The sequence below is a fragment of the Bubalus kerabau genome, chromosome 8 (genome assembly GCF_029407905.1).
Source record: "Bubalus kerabau isolate K-KA32 ecotype Philippines breed swamp buffalo chromosome 8, PCC_UOA_SB_1v2, whole genome shotgun sequence".
NCBI lineage: Eukaryota > Metazoa > Chordata > Mammalia > Artiodactyla > Bovidae > Bubalus > Bubalus kerabau.
Window position 1 is genome coordinate 98,577,457 of NC_073631.1, and position 15,790 is coordinate 98,593,246.

The following is a 15,790-nucleotide window of genomic DNA, read 5'->3' on the forward strand; positions in this document are numbered from 1 at the left end:
ACTGATAGAAAACATTAGAAAGTTAATACACTGATTTATCACAGAAAAGCATGTTGTGTTTAGAGCTCAGTGTTTTAAGATTATAAAACTACATTAATCAGTGAAATATGTCTTGAACATAAATGATTTGCCAACTTATCTTTCTAGTGGATCTCTTCACATCTGCCTTAAAAGTGCTATTTAGAGATACATTAACAGAGTTTCAGATAATAAAACAGTTTTAAAATTTAATTTATAAACAGAAACTAGTTTGAGACACAATGCTAGATTGTGAATGATACTTAATGGCTCAAAAGCACTTATAAAGCAGTGTAGTTCTGATTTTGTTTTCTGAATTAAACTCAGTGTCATGTAAGGAGTTACCCTATAATTATTCTTAACACAAGATGAAATTCATTAGGTAACCGTGGGTCATTTGATTATTTCCTAGCTGAATGTCATGCTACCTCTTTAGCTGGTTGGGTGTTACAAAGCACTTGAGAATTATGGTTTGAAATGATTTCTATGGGAGAGGATCATACAATGTGTACTTTAAACATCATCAAGCTATTAAAAAATATACCCTTTGTAATCTTTTTTTTTCCCCCTCTCAAAAAATACATGTACATACCCCGGTCACTCGGTGGTGAAGAATCTGCCTGCAATGCAGGAGACACAAGAGATGCAGGTTCAGTCCCTGGGTTCGGAAGATCACCTGGAGAAGGAAATGGCAACCCACTCCAGTATTCTTGCCTGGAGAATCCCATGGACAGAGGAGCCTGGAGGGCTACAATCCATAGGATTGCAAAGAGTCGGACACAATTGAAGCGACTTAGCACGTGCAGTTTCAAACTTTTTCAGAAATTCTAGCCTGAACTTTAATTAAGTTTTAAATTCTTAAGATAGTCCTTAATCTAAGATACACAGGCTTCTTAGAAAAAGTTTATAGTTCTTAGAGGAGTAATCATAGAGAGTCTGTATATAACAGTAGTTGTAGATTAGGTACTTTCACTCAAATTTTTTGTATTCCTTATTAGTCAAATAGCATTATTCTTTTGTGATTTTTGACTATGACCTACATCTCCCTGTGGTTTGTATTAATGCTGAAATGATATGGGTGCTCCAAACTTCTAATCTGGAGGTAATTCAGTTGAAGGTGGAAATTTTGATGTTTGTTGAAATAATTAGGAGCCAGCTAGATCAGCTGATGATGTCAGTCAGCACTGTTTGTTTTGACAGGGAGGACTCATAACTACAGTTATTGATTTCTTCACCAAATGCTCTTTTTATTTAAAAAAAAAAAAAGCTGTCTTAAGAGATTTTATTTATACATAATTTTTAAACCTTGATTTCTTCCTATCCCCCAAATACTATGAATTGTGCTTCCATTATTTTTCTTAGCAATTATAACTTTATTCGGGGCTTTTTTAGCCCTAGACTTCCTGGGTTTTCAAAATCATTCTGAAGCAAACATGCTCTTTTATCCTTGATAATGACAATAGATTAGTGAAATTTAAAATCATATGTTATTAAAGAATTTATAATGTTCAGACACTGCTATAAAAGTGCTTGAATCATTTTCATTTGGGGGATAGTAATATGGCTTATAGCTTATAGCATTCTTTAAATGAAGAGCCAGTGTTGCTTTGCCTGGCACTAAGAAGTATAGTTATACTATAGGTGAGGTGCACGTTTCATAGCAGAGCTCATGGAATTTAGCACATCACCAGAATTTTCATTTGCCTGTTGTCTTTGTATTTCTTTGCCTCTTTCCCCCTATTCTTAGAGCCTCCCTGGTAGCTCAACTGGTAAAGAATCTGCCTGCAATGCAGGAGGCCCCAGTTCGATTCCTGGATCGGGAAGATCCCCTGGAGAAGGGATAGGCTACCCACTCCAGAGTTCTTGGGCCTCCCTTGTGGCTCAGCTGGCAAAGAATCCACCTGCAATGCTGGAGACCTGGGTTCGATCCCTGGGTTGGGAAGATCCTTTGGAGAAGGGAAAGGCTACCCACTCCAGTATTCTGGCCTGGAGAATTCCATGGTATAGTCCATGGGGTCGCAGAGTCAGACACTGAGTAACTTTCAGTTCCCTATTCTTACCTCCCCTGAGTAGCATTGATTTTCTGCTAAAGTTGAATTTTGTGTTAAGAATTGACTTTCAATTTCTGAGATAATTGAATATCAGGAATAGCTTTAATTGCCATGAAATGATTGGTATTCATTCTGTGTTTTTTTTTTTTTTTTTTTTCTTAAAATAGTACAGGGACTTCTCTGGTGGTCTAATGTTTAAGCTTCCATGCTTCCAATGCAGAGGGTGCAGATTCAATCCTTGGTCAGGGAACTAAGATCCCACATGCCTCTTGGTGTGACCAAAAAAATAAATAAATTTTTAAATGTGTAGTACAGTCTTATAAATGTCTCTTCCCCTTAAGTATGTAAATTTAGTGAATTCCCTGGTGGTCCAGTGGTTAGGACACCACATTTACATTGCCAAGGCCCTGGGTTTGATCCCTAGTCGAGGAACTAAGATTCCATAAGCCATACCACATGGCCCAAAAGAATAACAACAACAACAAAGAATGTGAATTTAGCTCAAATTTTAAATAGCTAAATCCTACCCAGTCATTGCCAGTGATAAATCATGTAAATTCTCTGACAGTAGATTTACAGCCCTTAACCTAAGGAGTCATTAGAAATGATAGTAAACCAGATTTTCTCGTAGAACACGGAGATGCCTTTGTGGGAATCTGTATATTTTTTCCTCTTAGAACTCTGAAGTTACAGATCTTGAACTCCAGTTCAATTCAGAACGTAAAAACCTGAAAATCAAAGGGTAATTCTAGTTTATCTTCCACAGTAGCCATTCTTTGGAAGTAAGACTTCCAAATACGTACTATCGTGTCGTCAAACACTGCCTAGCTTTATTGTAAACAGTGTTACGTGGATATTACCTGACAGCCACAGGGTTAGCAACAATAAAGGGGGAAATGTTAAGTAAGGAAATAGACCAGTTGTATCACTTGAAATTATGAACTAATTTGTCTTCTTTTTCTTTTTATCTGCTGTTGAAACAGTTTTGATGAACTATTAAACAATTATATGTAATGTCCTGTTTTGACTGTTTGGCATTTTCACTTGGAAGTATTGAACTTCAGGAACAGATCTATATAGGAGATTTGAAGGTTTGTTAGAGAAGGAAAACTAGGAGCTTTTTGCCCATGGATTTGAAGGTCCACAGATCTAAATGAGAAAGAAAGTTCTTCATTTCTAACCATAAATTAATCTATTGCAGTGCTGAGAAGAAGCCTGTCAAAAGGGATCAAAGCTCAGTTATTCTGAACAGTCTTTAGAAAGCAGCATTTCTTGGTTAGTTGCTTTTCTCACTCTCCCAAATAGCTGATACAGATCTTGAAACAGAAAATCCAGTTATAATGGGCTCTAGATCTTAAAGTAGGTGAGCAGTTTCTTATGTACAGCCAGTTCCTTGATAAGGATCCAGAGGAAAAACCAGCAATAAAACATTTTAACACACAAATTTTGGGGGCTCCCAGGGAACTTGTTTTTTTATCAAGTTTAAGCTCTTGCTGCACACAGCTGTGTACCATCTGGGATGCTAGCATTCACAGCAGTTAGTTTGGGTATCTGAGCTGTCTGCCACGCGAATACCAACCTGAAAAGATCGTCATTCTTCACTTTCATTCAGTGCTTAATGAATGCAAAATTAATTGGCAGAAAGGAAAAACACTGTGTGATGTACTGAACAGGCCTTTGTGCATGATTAAGGAGTTGCTCAAGTAGCCAATTTTGAGCTTAATTTCTCTCCTTTTGTTAACAAATCTCAAGAAAACCTTTGTTACAGTTCAGCTAGTGTCATGTGGTTGGCATTCATTTTCTAGCCCTTTAGGAAGAAAATTATCATTTCATGCTTAACTTCTAACCCATACAGAATTGAACTGATATCAGTTTAGTTTCCGTGTTTTAAAATAAATAAATTAAACATACTCTAGAAAGTCTCTGTTTATTTGACTTTGCCAGGAAGTAAATGAGTTCTGGGCTTGGCATTAGGAGTACTTAACAATTTTGGTTTGTTCTTTAGGTTTCCTTCCCATCTGTGAAGTGACTGCATTAGAGAAAGTATCTAGAATGAGTTTAATTCCACTGTAACTGGCAGAGCTCTATAAATTCATTTTGCAGCAAAGGAGAGGATCCTATGCCATCAGATTTTGGCAAGTGACTGTTTCAGCATGTTGCCTTGTAGTTGGCTGTGTTTACCTTCATAAGGTAAAAGGCGGGGAAACAGGACAGAATGATGGACATGAGTCTGAGTGAACTCCAGGAGTTGGTGATGGACAGGGAGGCCTGGTGTGCTGCGATTCATGGGGTCACAAAGAGTCGGACACGACTGAGCGACTGAACTGAACTGAACATTTTTTAAATTGTGTACTTTAAAAGTCTTAGGATACTTGCACCTTTATAAAGGCTCAGCTTAAATTCACTTGGCTTTTCTGGAGACCCTGTTTTGATTCCTGGATCTGGAAGATCCCCTAAAGAAGGGATAGGCTACCCACTCCACAGTGTTCTGGCCTGGAGAATTCCATGGCCTGTATAGTCCATGGGCTCGCAGAGTCGGATACGATTTACACATACACATTAGCTATAAACCCCAAATTTGATAGTAGGATATCGAAGTCCAAAAGTTTAAATGTGAGCAATCTTCTGTGGAGAAGCTATGTTTTTAACAGTCATGTGTGTAGTCTCCTTTTTGAGATTTTTTTTTTTCCTTTCCCAGAAAAATGATTTTGGTAACCAGTTTTAAAAGAATTTTTCCCTGAATTGTAAACCACACATTTAGAGAAATAAAAGTGGACTCACTTTCTTAAGCATTACATTTAGCCTAACCAAGATACACTGTGATTGTGTTATTCTTTAAGCCAGCTTGCTCTTCTGACTTGTCATAAAATATCTTTTGAAGTGAACAAATTAAATAATATAGTATTAATTTTCCATATAGCTCAGTTTAGAAACTGTAAAGAGACATTTTTTTGTGAGCAGATTCTTTTATGGAAATAGGTTTTTGTTTTTAATGAGATTTCTTCCCACAGCTGAGTCTGCAGCCTCAGAAGAGTATAGGAAAACTTAGGGCCTCCTTTTCTTGTGTTGGTCTTGGCAACAAACAATATTCCACCTTTTCAATGGAAAAGATGGGGGGTTGGGGGGGGTTATGAATGCAGCTTGGGAAAGACGTTAGAGGTTTTTTTTTGTCAACTCTTACAAATTAGAAGTATCTCTTGGCCAGAAATTAAGATCCATTTAGATAGAGATAGATCCTCAGAACCAAAGTTGGACTGCAGATTAGGTTGAGCAGAAAGGTGCAGCTCATCCACAGCCAGTAGAATCTGTCTTTCTGGATCTGCTTATTGACGCTGTGGATAGTTCCTGCTCTCTGTTAGCACATCTCCCAGACTGGAAACATGGTGTTAGAGCAGCCAGTTCATGAGTGTTAAACATCTCTAATGGGACTTTTAAATAATAACATTGATTGGTTTTGTATTATTATTATGTTTATCATAGAAATTTAGGAAATTACAGAGTGTGAAGAAGGAAAGCCACTCTTATTTAACTGTTGAGACTCACTCATTTTACTTTACTTCTGTTACCCTACATGGTAAAGACCAGGAAAAAAATAAAAAATCTTGACACAGCCATTCCATTGTCCACAAGCATTTTTCCTTTAAAACATTATCCTTTTTAGATAAACCATCTGAAAATAATTGTTGAAATGTAATTTTTAAGCCTAAACTATAGATAGAAGATACTACCCAAAAGCTATATAAGGAGCTGCCTTGTTCAGGTCATTTGAAATTGTATCTCTAAGATTAATTTGAATTTTAAAACCCTTTATGTACCGTTATAGACATTTGGAGCATATTCATAACAAAGAGCTTTCTATTTAGATGGACTTTATTTTAATATAATCATAATTAAACTCACACCTAAGAAGGATAAGGTACTTTTCAAAGGCCAAAGGAAAAGCAGAGAAGAGCAAAGCAAAAGAAAAGAGATGAGCATAAGTATATAAATAAGGAGTCCTTGACACAAGATTTCCCTTACCATGCTTAGCAACTGTCTCTCCAAAAATGTATTTCTCTGGTTATCAGCTAAGATTTAGGAGCTTTGTATTTCATGAGAGTCCTTTTCTTAATGTATGAAGGAAGAAACCACAACCTTTCAGGGTCCCACCCCTTCCTTTACTCTCCTCTTCTATAGCAACACGGATCCTGTAGTGGAATCATGAGATAGGTCTGGAACCCCTGGCATGGGCCAGCTAGAATGTTTAAACAGAACCGTTTTGGGGGCATCAGGTATCCTCTGACATCATTAGTGTTCTACATTGCTGGGCTCTGTTGAGTGTGCTCTGTAATCTTCCTCACCCCGCTCATGATCCTCTGTTTTATCTCACTTTTGCCCTATCAGTATGGACTTTTTAGGGTTTTGTTTTCTTTCTTAGTATGAGTAATGTTCTGATCCCAGGTTTGGTGAATGTGTTAACACTGCTTTGTGAATAAATAGGTGATCTGCTGAACAGTCGCAGTTGTAGAATTATGTTGTATGTAATGTACATATGGAGAAAGAATGTATTTTGTTCATTTTCTTAATAAAAAGTTATATATGGACACTACAAGATGTTTCTTGTGTTTGGTAAAACTTCTTTTGAAGTCAACTTTTGAAATACCTACATACTTTGTAAATACTTTTACAAAGTTAATATTTTCCCTCAAACAGGTGAGTTTTATTCAGGCAAATTATATACACTGTAGAAAGACCTTGTTTTCTTTGAGGCAGTGTTGAAATGACACTCTGGTGGATCTTACTGAGTTTCTAGGGGAAGTTTCCTAAAGAGCACTGGTAAGTGACTTCATAAAATGGTGTTTTCTTCGTCTACTGTTAATGACCAGTCCTACTTTATCCGTTTTGTAAATCTGGACTTGGGTTTCCCAGGTTTTCTTTAAGTGGGGGCATGCTTGTACAAGTTAGGAACTAGAAGGAAAAAAAACTGAACTGAAAATTAATTGTAGAAAAGATAATAAAGAGAATCTGAAGGCTGGTAGAATTCTGGATCCCTGTCTCCAAAGAAGGGGAAGAAATTTTAAGGGCTGATTCTTGAAAAAAATAAACTCAGAAATATGCTCAACAAAGATAACGGATTGTTTGGGCTGAGTTGTATGAGCTTTCCTCTTGGCCCTTTCTATCTCCTGGTCTGGTTTACATTTTTCTTGGCTTTGTGTGTGATCCTGTATTCTGGTGTTAGTTGTCCACTGATTTTATTCAAAATAGGGATTATGTTCTCTCACTTTACAAATCAAAAATAATCCATTTTACTAGAGTGTGCTTTGAGCATGGCCCATGAGTAACATTTCTCTGTTTTCAAAACAGGAAAACAGTGTGTGGTGATAAAGTAAGGAATTGGCCTTTCCTGGGTTAATCCTGTAGAGAATTAAAAGGATGGAAATGTGGGTCACCACCTCCTCTCCCTTGAGGTATTTGTCATCTGGTGGGAGGGGAGCAGTCAGCAGAGAAGGCTTCGTGTTTAACGCAGTTGAGACGTAGCTGCTCCCATATCAAGTGTGGATGAAGGCCGTCAAGTTATATACTGTCCAGAAACATTCGTATTACAAGGAAGAGAGGAAGAAAAGCTATAGTAGAAGTAGCTTTCCTACTGTTGGTCTGTCCACTGCCAGGCTAGTCTGATGTTTGGCAAAACTTCAAGTGGGAGGTTAGGACATTTGGTATAATGTCTGTAGCACATGTTGTCTACCTGCCCTCTGAACTCAGGCTGTAAGGATGGGTGGTCCAGGGCAGGAGTCAGGAATCCTAGGCTCATATCTAGATCCGCCAGTGACTTTTGTGTAGCACTAGGCACAGTCTCAACTCCTTTGCCTCACCTTCCCTTTTAAGTAAATGCTGGTAGAAGACCCTGTTTGCTAGGGTCCCAGTGACTTTAATCTATAAGATGCCAAGGCCATTGAAAAATACTAGCTATCTCAGTACCACCTATGTAATTATAGTGGCTAGTCCTATTCTTTAATTTTTTCACCCTTAGGATTCAAAGTAAATATGTGGTTTGGGAGGGAGCTTGTAAAATGGGGACTTACGAGTGACTAAGAGGCATAACAAATTAAAAATGACCACTGAGAGTGCCTCGTGGTTGGCAGGGCAGGGAGCAGGGTGAATGACCTCTTCAGGAAGAGAATGGAGTCATAGGTCTTTGTGACCATGATAAACGATGAGTCATTCTCTTAGAACAGTGTACCTTGAGCATGGCCAGAGGCCTTCCTGAGTCCTTGGTACTCCTCCTTTCTGTATTCTTGGCACACTCTTGAAGTTAACCTCAAAATACCCCTGGCCCAACTCTGGCACCCTTAAGGATGTTAACTGCCTTTCGGAACTCCCATGTAAAAGGAAAATCCTATTATAATTGCATTCTGGAAACATACTTTGTTGTTATTGGAACACAAGCATCAATATGGTGTTGAGAGAATGTAGGACTTGGGAGGGAAAAGATGTAGATTGGAGGGCTACTGGTACATTTAACTAGCTGTGTGATGTTGAGAGAATCCTCAGTTTCTGTCCCCAGTTTCCCTATTGGTAGAATGGTGGCAACTCCTAAATAAGATGTGTAGACTGTCAGATGCCAGGCAAACAGAAGAGACTGCCGTTTAGCCAAGTATGAGCATGGACCAGATTCACCTGTTTCCCTGCAGCAGATTAGGAATGATAAAGTTTTCTTCTTGCAGTGAAGAAACATGTCAGTAGATAATTACCACCCCAAGAGACAGAATCAGAATCATCTTTGAGCAATTCCTTTCCTGAACCTCCTTCATCTTCACTACATCTCTGGGTAAAGAATCCACCTGCTAACACAGGAAATATAGGAGGAGGTGGGTTTGATCCCTGAGTCAGAAGATCCCCTGGAGGAGGAAATGGCAACCCACTCCAGTATCCTTGCCTGGAGAATCCCAGGGACAGAGGAGCCTGTGCTGCATGGGATCTGAGAGTCTGACATTACTGGGCATGCTCGCATATCTCTGGGTAAGGGACAGGCACAGGCTTCTGACAAGTAAACTGATCCTTTTATTGGCAGAACAGAATCCTTTAAATTTTTTTGTATTTTTATTAATGTTTGCCTTGTCCTTAAAACTGTTTCATACCTATCAGGATTCAGCAGCCCCCTTGGGATCTTTGGTGGTGGGTGAGTCACAATTTTTTCTGAGGCAAATGAAGAGAAGGAAGAGGGTAAAACATTGATAAATGTGTTGTGAGGGAAAATGGGGCACTTTGGGTTCTCCTCCCTAAAGCAGCCTGAGATTATCTGGAGAACTTGGCATCACCTCCAGAATCCCCTTTGTCCTTTCTCTTGCTTCTGTCCTTTTGCTCTGGGCCTGTGTAGTTAAGCAGGCACAGCTAAGCAGAGGTCGCCCCACTGTGTCTTCAGTGATGAGCCATGTGCGCAAGTGAAGAATGGAAGCCAATCAGAGCGAAATACTAGGGCTTGAGCCAGCTTAGACAAAAGCAGTTTAATTGACAGTATACAACTTTCCAAAATATACTTTTGTAAGAAAACAGCAATAAGTAATAATCTTTACAAACAAGTTTCTCAGTAAATTCCAGTGTACTTTAGACCCCTGTCCACTAAGACACAGCTCCCCCAGTCTCCTGAGCAAACTCTTTTAACATTCACTGATTTTTTTAAAAAGACATGGAGCAAATAGTAATCCCCTCCTTTGACTCAGGGTAGGATTTTCACCAAACCTGAGTTAATCAGCTAATGACAAGGATGAAAGCCATTGCTTTACTCTCGCCCCCTCTGCCTTCCCATCCTGTTCCCTTTGATCCTTAGTCCTATATGTAGAAACTATTCAAAACTATTCCTGGCAGAACAAAATTGTTCAAGTCTTAGATCTAAATAAGCCACAGACCAGTAAGGTTCCTGTTTTTGTCTTCATGCTCTCCCTACGCTTGCTTTGCTGCAGATCTGTCCTTGGTATCACTCTCCTTAATTTGTTGGTTTCTCCCTGAAGCACAGAGCACTGGACAGTCTTCCATTCCAGGTTTTAAGCCTGTTTTCTGTCACTAAATACATGAGTTTCGCCAGGTCACTTTATCTTTCTGGGCTTCAGACTCTTCTTCTGTTAAAAAAATAAAGATTGGACTGGGTTCTAAAACCCCTCTATGACTAGAGAGTCTCTTCCCAACCAGTGCATATGGACTACAACCCTTATTGTAACATGCTGGGACTTCATGGGGAGGGGATGAGGACCATATTTAAAAATAAAAATGCCCAGTCTGCCAAGACAAATACTTCATCATCAGCCTGTCTTGTATTTCATTTTTCATTAAAGAAAAACAAAAGCTAGTAAAATAGACATCTACATTCCTGTTTAGAGGGAAAAAAGCCTTCTCTCTTAACAGAGGTTTTTTTCAAAGTATATTCACTCAAAGCAGTGCAGGGTGGATTAACATGTGGCTGTTGTATTTACATTTTCAAAAAATACATATATGTGTATCAGCTGGAACTGGTTTTTCAAAGTTTCTCCAGTATATTGTCAAAAAGATAAAAGCTCAAGAAGTGATTTAAATAAACTTTCTGTTAGCTTTCCTTATCAAGAAAGGAAAGAACAGTCTTGCATCTAGACTAGATTAAACCTGTATCTTGTCCTATGACACAGAAGAATATTCTGTGCCCCCCTTCATAAGCATTGCTGCGCCTCTCCCCACTGACATGACAGTGTGTTTCCCCCTGGATTTCGTCCAGTCATCAGATTCATGGTTTCTGGCCTTTTATGAAGTTTAGGGAAACCAGTGTGCCACCGAAATAAGAGTTTATAATCTCTCTGGTACAGACTGTTTCAAGTCAATGCTGAGTTCTCTCTCTCTTCTCTCTTCTCAGCCCCAGAATCTGAATTAACTAGATAGCATCCGAGACCAGCAAAGATGTGGGAAGAAGATGACCACTACAGATGCATGGCAATATGGTCTTTGACATAGGTGTCTAGTGGCACGAGCAAGCCACGGCAAGTTGCCCAGAAGGCTAGAACAATACAGTTCAGATGCACCCAAAGAAGGAGCCTCTGAACCAGCCCAGAGCTTATCAAGGCTGTCTCTGGACAGAGCCACAGTCATTCCTCTTGACCAAGCCTCATTTTTACTCTCTCGTCCTTGCCAGTCACCTTCTCGCTCCCCAAGAGGCCTGTGGGTTATGGCCTTTGATTGGCTTCCAGAATGTATTTGCTGTCTCTGTCTAAACCTGGCTGGTGGAATGAGACCCAGAATCAGCAAAGGAGTAATCCAGGCTGGCCTCTCCCACGGTGGCCATGATAGAAACCCACTGGGTAGAAAGAACCAAATGCTGGGTAGGAAAGAAGCAAACATCTTTTCCCAATGAGACAGCATTTTCTATTTCCCCCCAAACCAGTATTCTCCATCCTGCCAGCCTCCAAATAGGGAAGAATCAGGGCAAATACTTCAGGATCTTTGTTACCTTAGCATCTTTCTAGCCTGTGGGAAACTCACTGGGGGCCCTACTTGAACCTCTGGCCTTCCTCTTCCCTTTAGTATCAAATGGCTAAAGACTATGAAGAGGGAATTAGATGGCCAAGGAAAGACACAGATTGTCCCCCTAAGATCCTCTCCTTTAAAAAAAATATCCCAAAGCAGAGAGCCTATTCTATCAGATCTATCGCAGCCTAGGCCAAGTGACCATTTCATTCTCCAAAGCATCTTCCTAGTAGGATCTAGGGGCATTATGCCTAGCAACAGAGAGACCGTGGGCAGAGTTCAAAATTCCACGCAGAATTCCCTCTCCTCAGAAAATCAGGTGAAAGCTCGCTGTGCTCAGTCCTCAGGTGCCGTCTATGTAGCTGCTACCTGCTAAGCTCCCTCCAAACCCCTCCACTGGGCAACGGTCGGCACTGTGCTTCCCTGAGAATGCCACCAGAACCTGCAGGAGCGCCGGGCAGCCAGCCCCACTAGGAATACCGAGGAGGGCACACGGCACGGCCTAGCTCCATGCCCGACAGTGAAAGGTCGCTGGGATTCTACTCAGGCTGGCTGCTCCTTACGCAGCTTGAAGTGCACCTCCCCTCCAGTCTCTTCTTGCCCTGTGCACAGAAGACTGGAATCTTCAAACATCTCAATGATTTGAGTTTTGGCCTTTGGCAGTAGAGGGCTGGATTAAGAGAGAAAACTCTGAGCAACTTGCAAAGCCCCTGAGTATCCTATGAAATGGAAAAGTAAAGCCTGTCCTTCCTGTTTCAGTCGATTGTCTGTTTGGACACCTCTCTGCTGACTGGGCCTGAGGAAGCTCTGTCCTGAAGCTGCTCATTCACGCTGAACCTCAGAGGGAATGACTGAGCTGGGATCTCCTCTCTACTGCATCGGCTGAGCAACGACAACGAAACAGGAAACATCTTGCCTTTCAGTAGCTGCTGCAGATTTTAGTCCCCGTGGGAGTGGGAGGCCAGGCAGCACTTGGGGAGCCTTGGGGGTAGGTGGGGACCCATCCTGGAAAGAGGGGCTTCCCTTTCTCTCTTCATCTGTAGATGGCTGGTGGGCAGACATATTCACAGGGGGAGTCTTGTGTGCTCTGTCAGTGCCAGCAGACGCCAGGAAACTAGACTCCAGAACAAGGGACTGAGGGTCATGAATGACCTCCGTTAGTCCCAGAGGCCCTGGAACACAGTGGGGATGAAAAAACTGAATGAAGGGAGGGAGAACAAACGGCAGGAACACAGGCAGGCAGACAAGGCCGGCAGACGAGACAGGAACAGGACCTGTCCTTTCAAGAAGCCAGACCCTCCACTGATGGGCAGCTTCCACCCCTGCCCGGGGTAGCTCTGGAGGGAGGGCACGGGTGATGCCAGCAGCGTGGTGTGGTGGGAACGGGCACTGGACTGAATGAAGGGTCTCTGTTTTCATTCCGACATGTCACCCAGTGGCTGTGTGACCTTGACTTTACCCTCTTTAGGCCTCAGTCATCTTGTCTGTGAAGGGAGGCTAGTAGATGGTCTCGAAAAGTTCCTTCTATGGCTCTTTCCTGTTCTCCCAGCAGCACTGCACTCAGGCACTAGTGGGTTATTCTACAAGAGGATTCTACACAGAATGTGATTTGTTCAGCTTGAAAAGGGAAAAATTAAGGCCTGTGGGGACTGGGATGAGGGGACCCTCCAAGTCTGCTCTTCTTCCCCAGTCTTTCCCTCTAAGGGGAAGGGTCTTCCTCCTCCCCTTACAAATGGCACTTGAGGTGGTTGGGCTGGAGCTCTGCACCGTCGGAGACGGCCGGCAGCCCCGATTAGAGGTGTGTGTCTTCCTCTTCAGGGTCATCTTTGGTCAGGTTGTCCAGAGGCACAATCCAGCTGTCCCCCAGCTCCCCATTGAGGTTCGCCACCTTCTTCTCCTGCATCTCTGATGAGGTCTCCATCACTTCCAGTGTCGGATTGTCATGGTAACCATTCTCCACCGTCTGTAGCTCCTCTGTTAGTCGTTGCTAGAGTGAGAGAGGTGACCCAAGAAAAAAGGGTAGTTTTTGAGAGTTGTCAGCCTTGTACCCCTATAATTCAGGAACCCCAATTTAGCTAATGTGAACACCAGGTGGTCCTGGAGGCCAATCCTGACAGCTGGCTTGCCTCAGGGCAAGTTTGAGATGAGAACCTGCCCAGCATCCCTAGAATTCCCAGCTCGGCCCCTGGTGGCAAATCTGTAACGTCAGCAGAGACGGACTTTGTTCTCCCATCTCCTCTCCTCCACTCCTTCCCCATCAAACCTTCCTCTCAAGGTCCCTCCTCACCACTTCTCTGAACAGGGAAGAACTCTAAAAAAATGCCTTTCATCAGGCTGAATGACTAGGACTTCTCTAAGGCTGAACATGATGCGTACAGAAACTTTAGCCCTCCCACTGCAGGTGGAAACCGTCTGAAGGGAGCTTTCTCTCCTTTACCCGGGATACAACCTCAGTGGCAGAAGACAGTCCCTGGGAAGCTTTAAACGAATACAGTGACCCAGAAATGCCGTTTCAGTTGGGGTGTGAGGAAACTAAGCAGGGAGATTTCTTGTAAAGCTCTCCACAGTGTGCAGCCAGGGTTGAGAACCCTGAATCTGGGCGGAACTGTTACAAGGGAATCCTAGGAAGGTAGATGAAAAAGCTTCTGGTTAGACGGGTATGCCTCAGCCCATTTACAGCAGTGGATCCACAGAGCAACTCTGCAAGGTGGATATTCCCACTACGCAGATGAGAAACCTGAAGCTCAGAGATTATGACTTGCTCAAGGTCACCCAGTTAATCAGAGGCAGAGCTAGGGCTTAACCCAAGTCTTCTTTGACTCCAAAACCCTTGCCGCCTCTTTAATTCTTCAGGCAAATTTCCATTTCCAATAAGGGATGATGACCTCTGCCTATCAGAAAGGGCCCACGGCTTTTCTCTAATATGGGAATAACAGGGTGAAAGTCCTCCGGTGAACTGGACTGCTTGGTCCTCACCTGGTCCTTCCTATGGGAGAGGCGCTGGTGGCAGCAGCCATAGAGGGCCGCCACCAGGAGCAAGAAGGATGCCATGCAGACAATAGTGATGATCAGGGGCATGCTGAACCGGTCCTCCATCTCTTCTGGTGGTCCTTGACCCCCAAACTGCATGTCTCTGACTCCCACCTGGCCAGGAAAGAGAAAGTGACAGAGCAAAAAATAGGTTCCGGGTCCCTCTCTCTCTCAGAACTCCCATTCACTTACGAGCTCTTCCACTTGGGGTTGGGGGGCCTGTTCCACTGCCCTGCTGGCCCCTTTTATCCTCCCATCTAGATGATTGCAAACCAGAGGTTCCTCAGCAATGAGAAACAGTGGAACCGGGGAATCGCGGGCTTCCGAGGGACAGGCTCCTGACCCAGTCTGTCCCAGCATGTGGGGCCGTCTACTTACGTCTTCTAGCTTGTCCCAGTCGTCTTTCAGCAACTTATAAATGTCCGCGGGTTGGAGCTTTGCTGAGGGGGAGAGGGAGAGATGCCGCTTCAGTGGTCTAGCTCAGAGAGACATGGCAGGGACAGAGGACTTCCTGTTCCTCCGTCTCCTGAGCGGTGTGTCTCTCGTGCAGGTGACTGAGAGTTGACAACTGACCCATCCTGTGGCTCCTGTCACCCCCCTGCCCCATTCCCACCCCAGACAGGCCTCCCTGCCCTTGCCCTCAACTCACTGATGATAGTAATTTGTTTGATGTCCACTTCCTGGGCATGTGAACCAGGAGCCATCTCTATATAGCACTCATCTTGAGTTTTGTTGAAGGAGGATTTTACTGCTTGGCACAACACCTCGACCAGTCTGTGATTTGAAGCGACTGTGTTCTGTTGTGGGGAGACAACAGGTAATTCCTCGGGGATCACAACAGCAGCCTAGGCTTGCGGGGCCGCCCTTGCAAGCTAAGGTCAGGACAATGCTGTTGCCAGCTGTGAACCGACTGCCTGGACTGGCGGGTCACACGCTCTCCTCCTGGGCCAGCCCCTGCCTTCTCTCTCCTCCCTCGTCCCCCCGTCCCGCTTATCTCATCTTGGTTGAACAATGCCATTCCCCCGAGTGTGCCCCTCTTTCTCAGAGCTCTTTAAGCATCATGATCTGCTGCCCGTCATCATTTCTCTCCCCTGGAAGGACCCACGGAGGCACTGCCAGCGCAAAGATGCCAATGAACCTGTATTCACCAGCCCTTGATGCTGAGTTCAGAGACCTCAGGAGGGGAAGTGCCCGGCTCTTCGCTCAAGGTCATCCATCCCAAAGTT

The 15,790-nt window shown here is 43.0% G+C and overlaps 1 protein-coding gene across 1 annotated transcript in view; it reads right to left on the bottom strand.

Moving 5' to 3' along the window:
* Positions 1–9,538: 9,538 nt before the first annotated feature.
* PODXL (podocalyxin like) overlaps positions 9,539–15,790 on the bottom strand; it is a 48,237-nt gene continuing 41,985 nt past the window's right edge. The window contains exons 6-9 of the mRNA XM_055589388.1: positions 15,214–15,361; positions 14,943–15,004; positions 14,511–14,678; positions 9,539–13,521 (exon numbers count right to left, since the gene is read on the bottom strand). Of these exons, the coding sequence (XP_055445363.1) occupies positions 13,327–13,521; positions 14,511–14,678; positions 14,943–15,004; positions 15,214–15,361 (573 nt within the window). The 3' untranslated portion in view covers positions 9,539–13,326. The remainder of the gene's footprint in view (positions 13,522–14,510; positions 14,679–14,942; positions 15,005–15,213; positions 15,362–15,790) is intronic.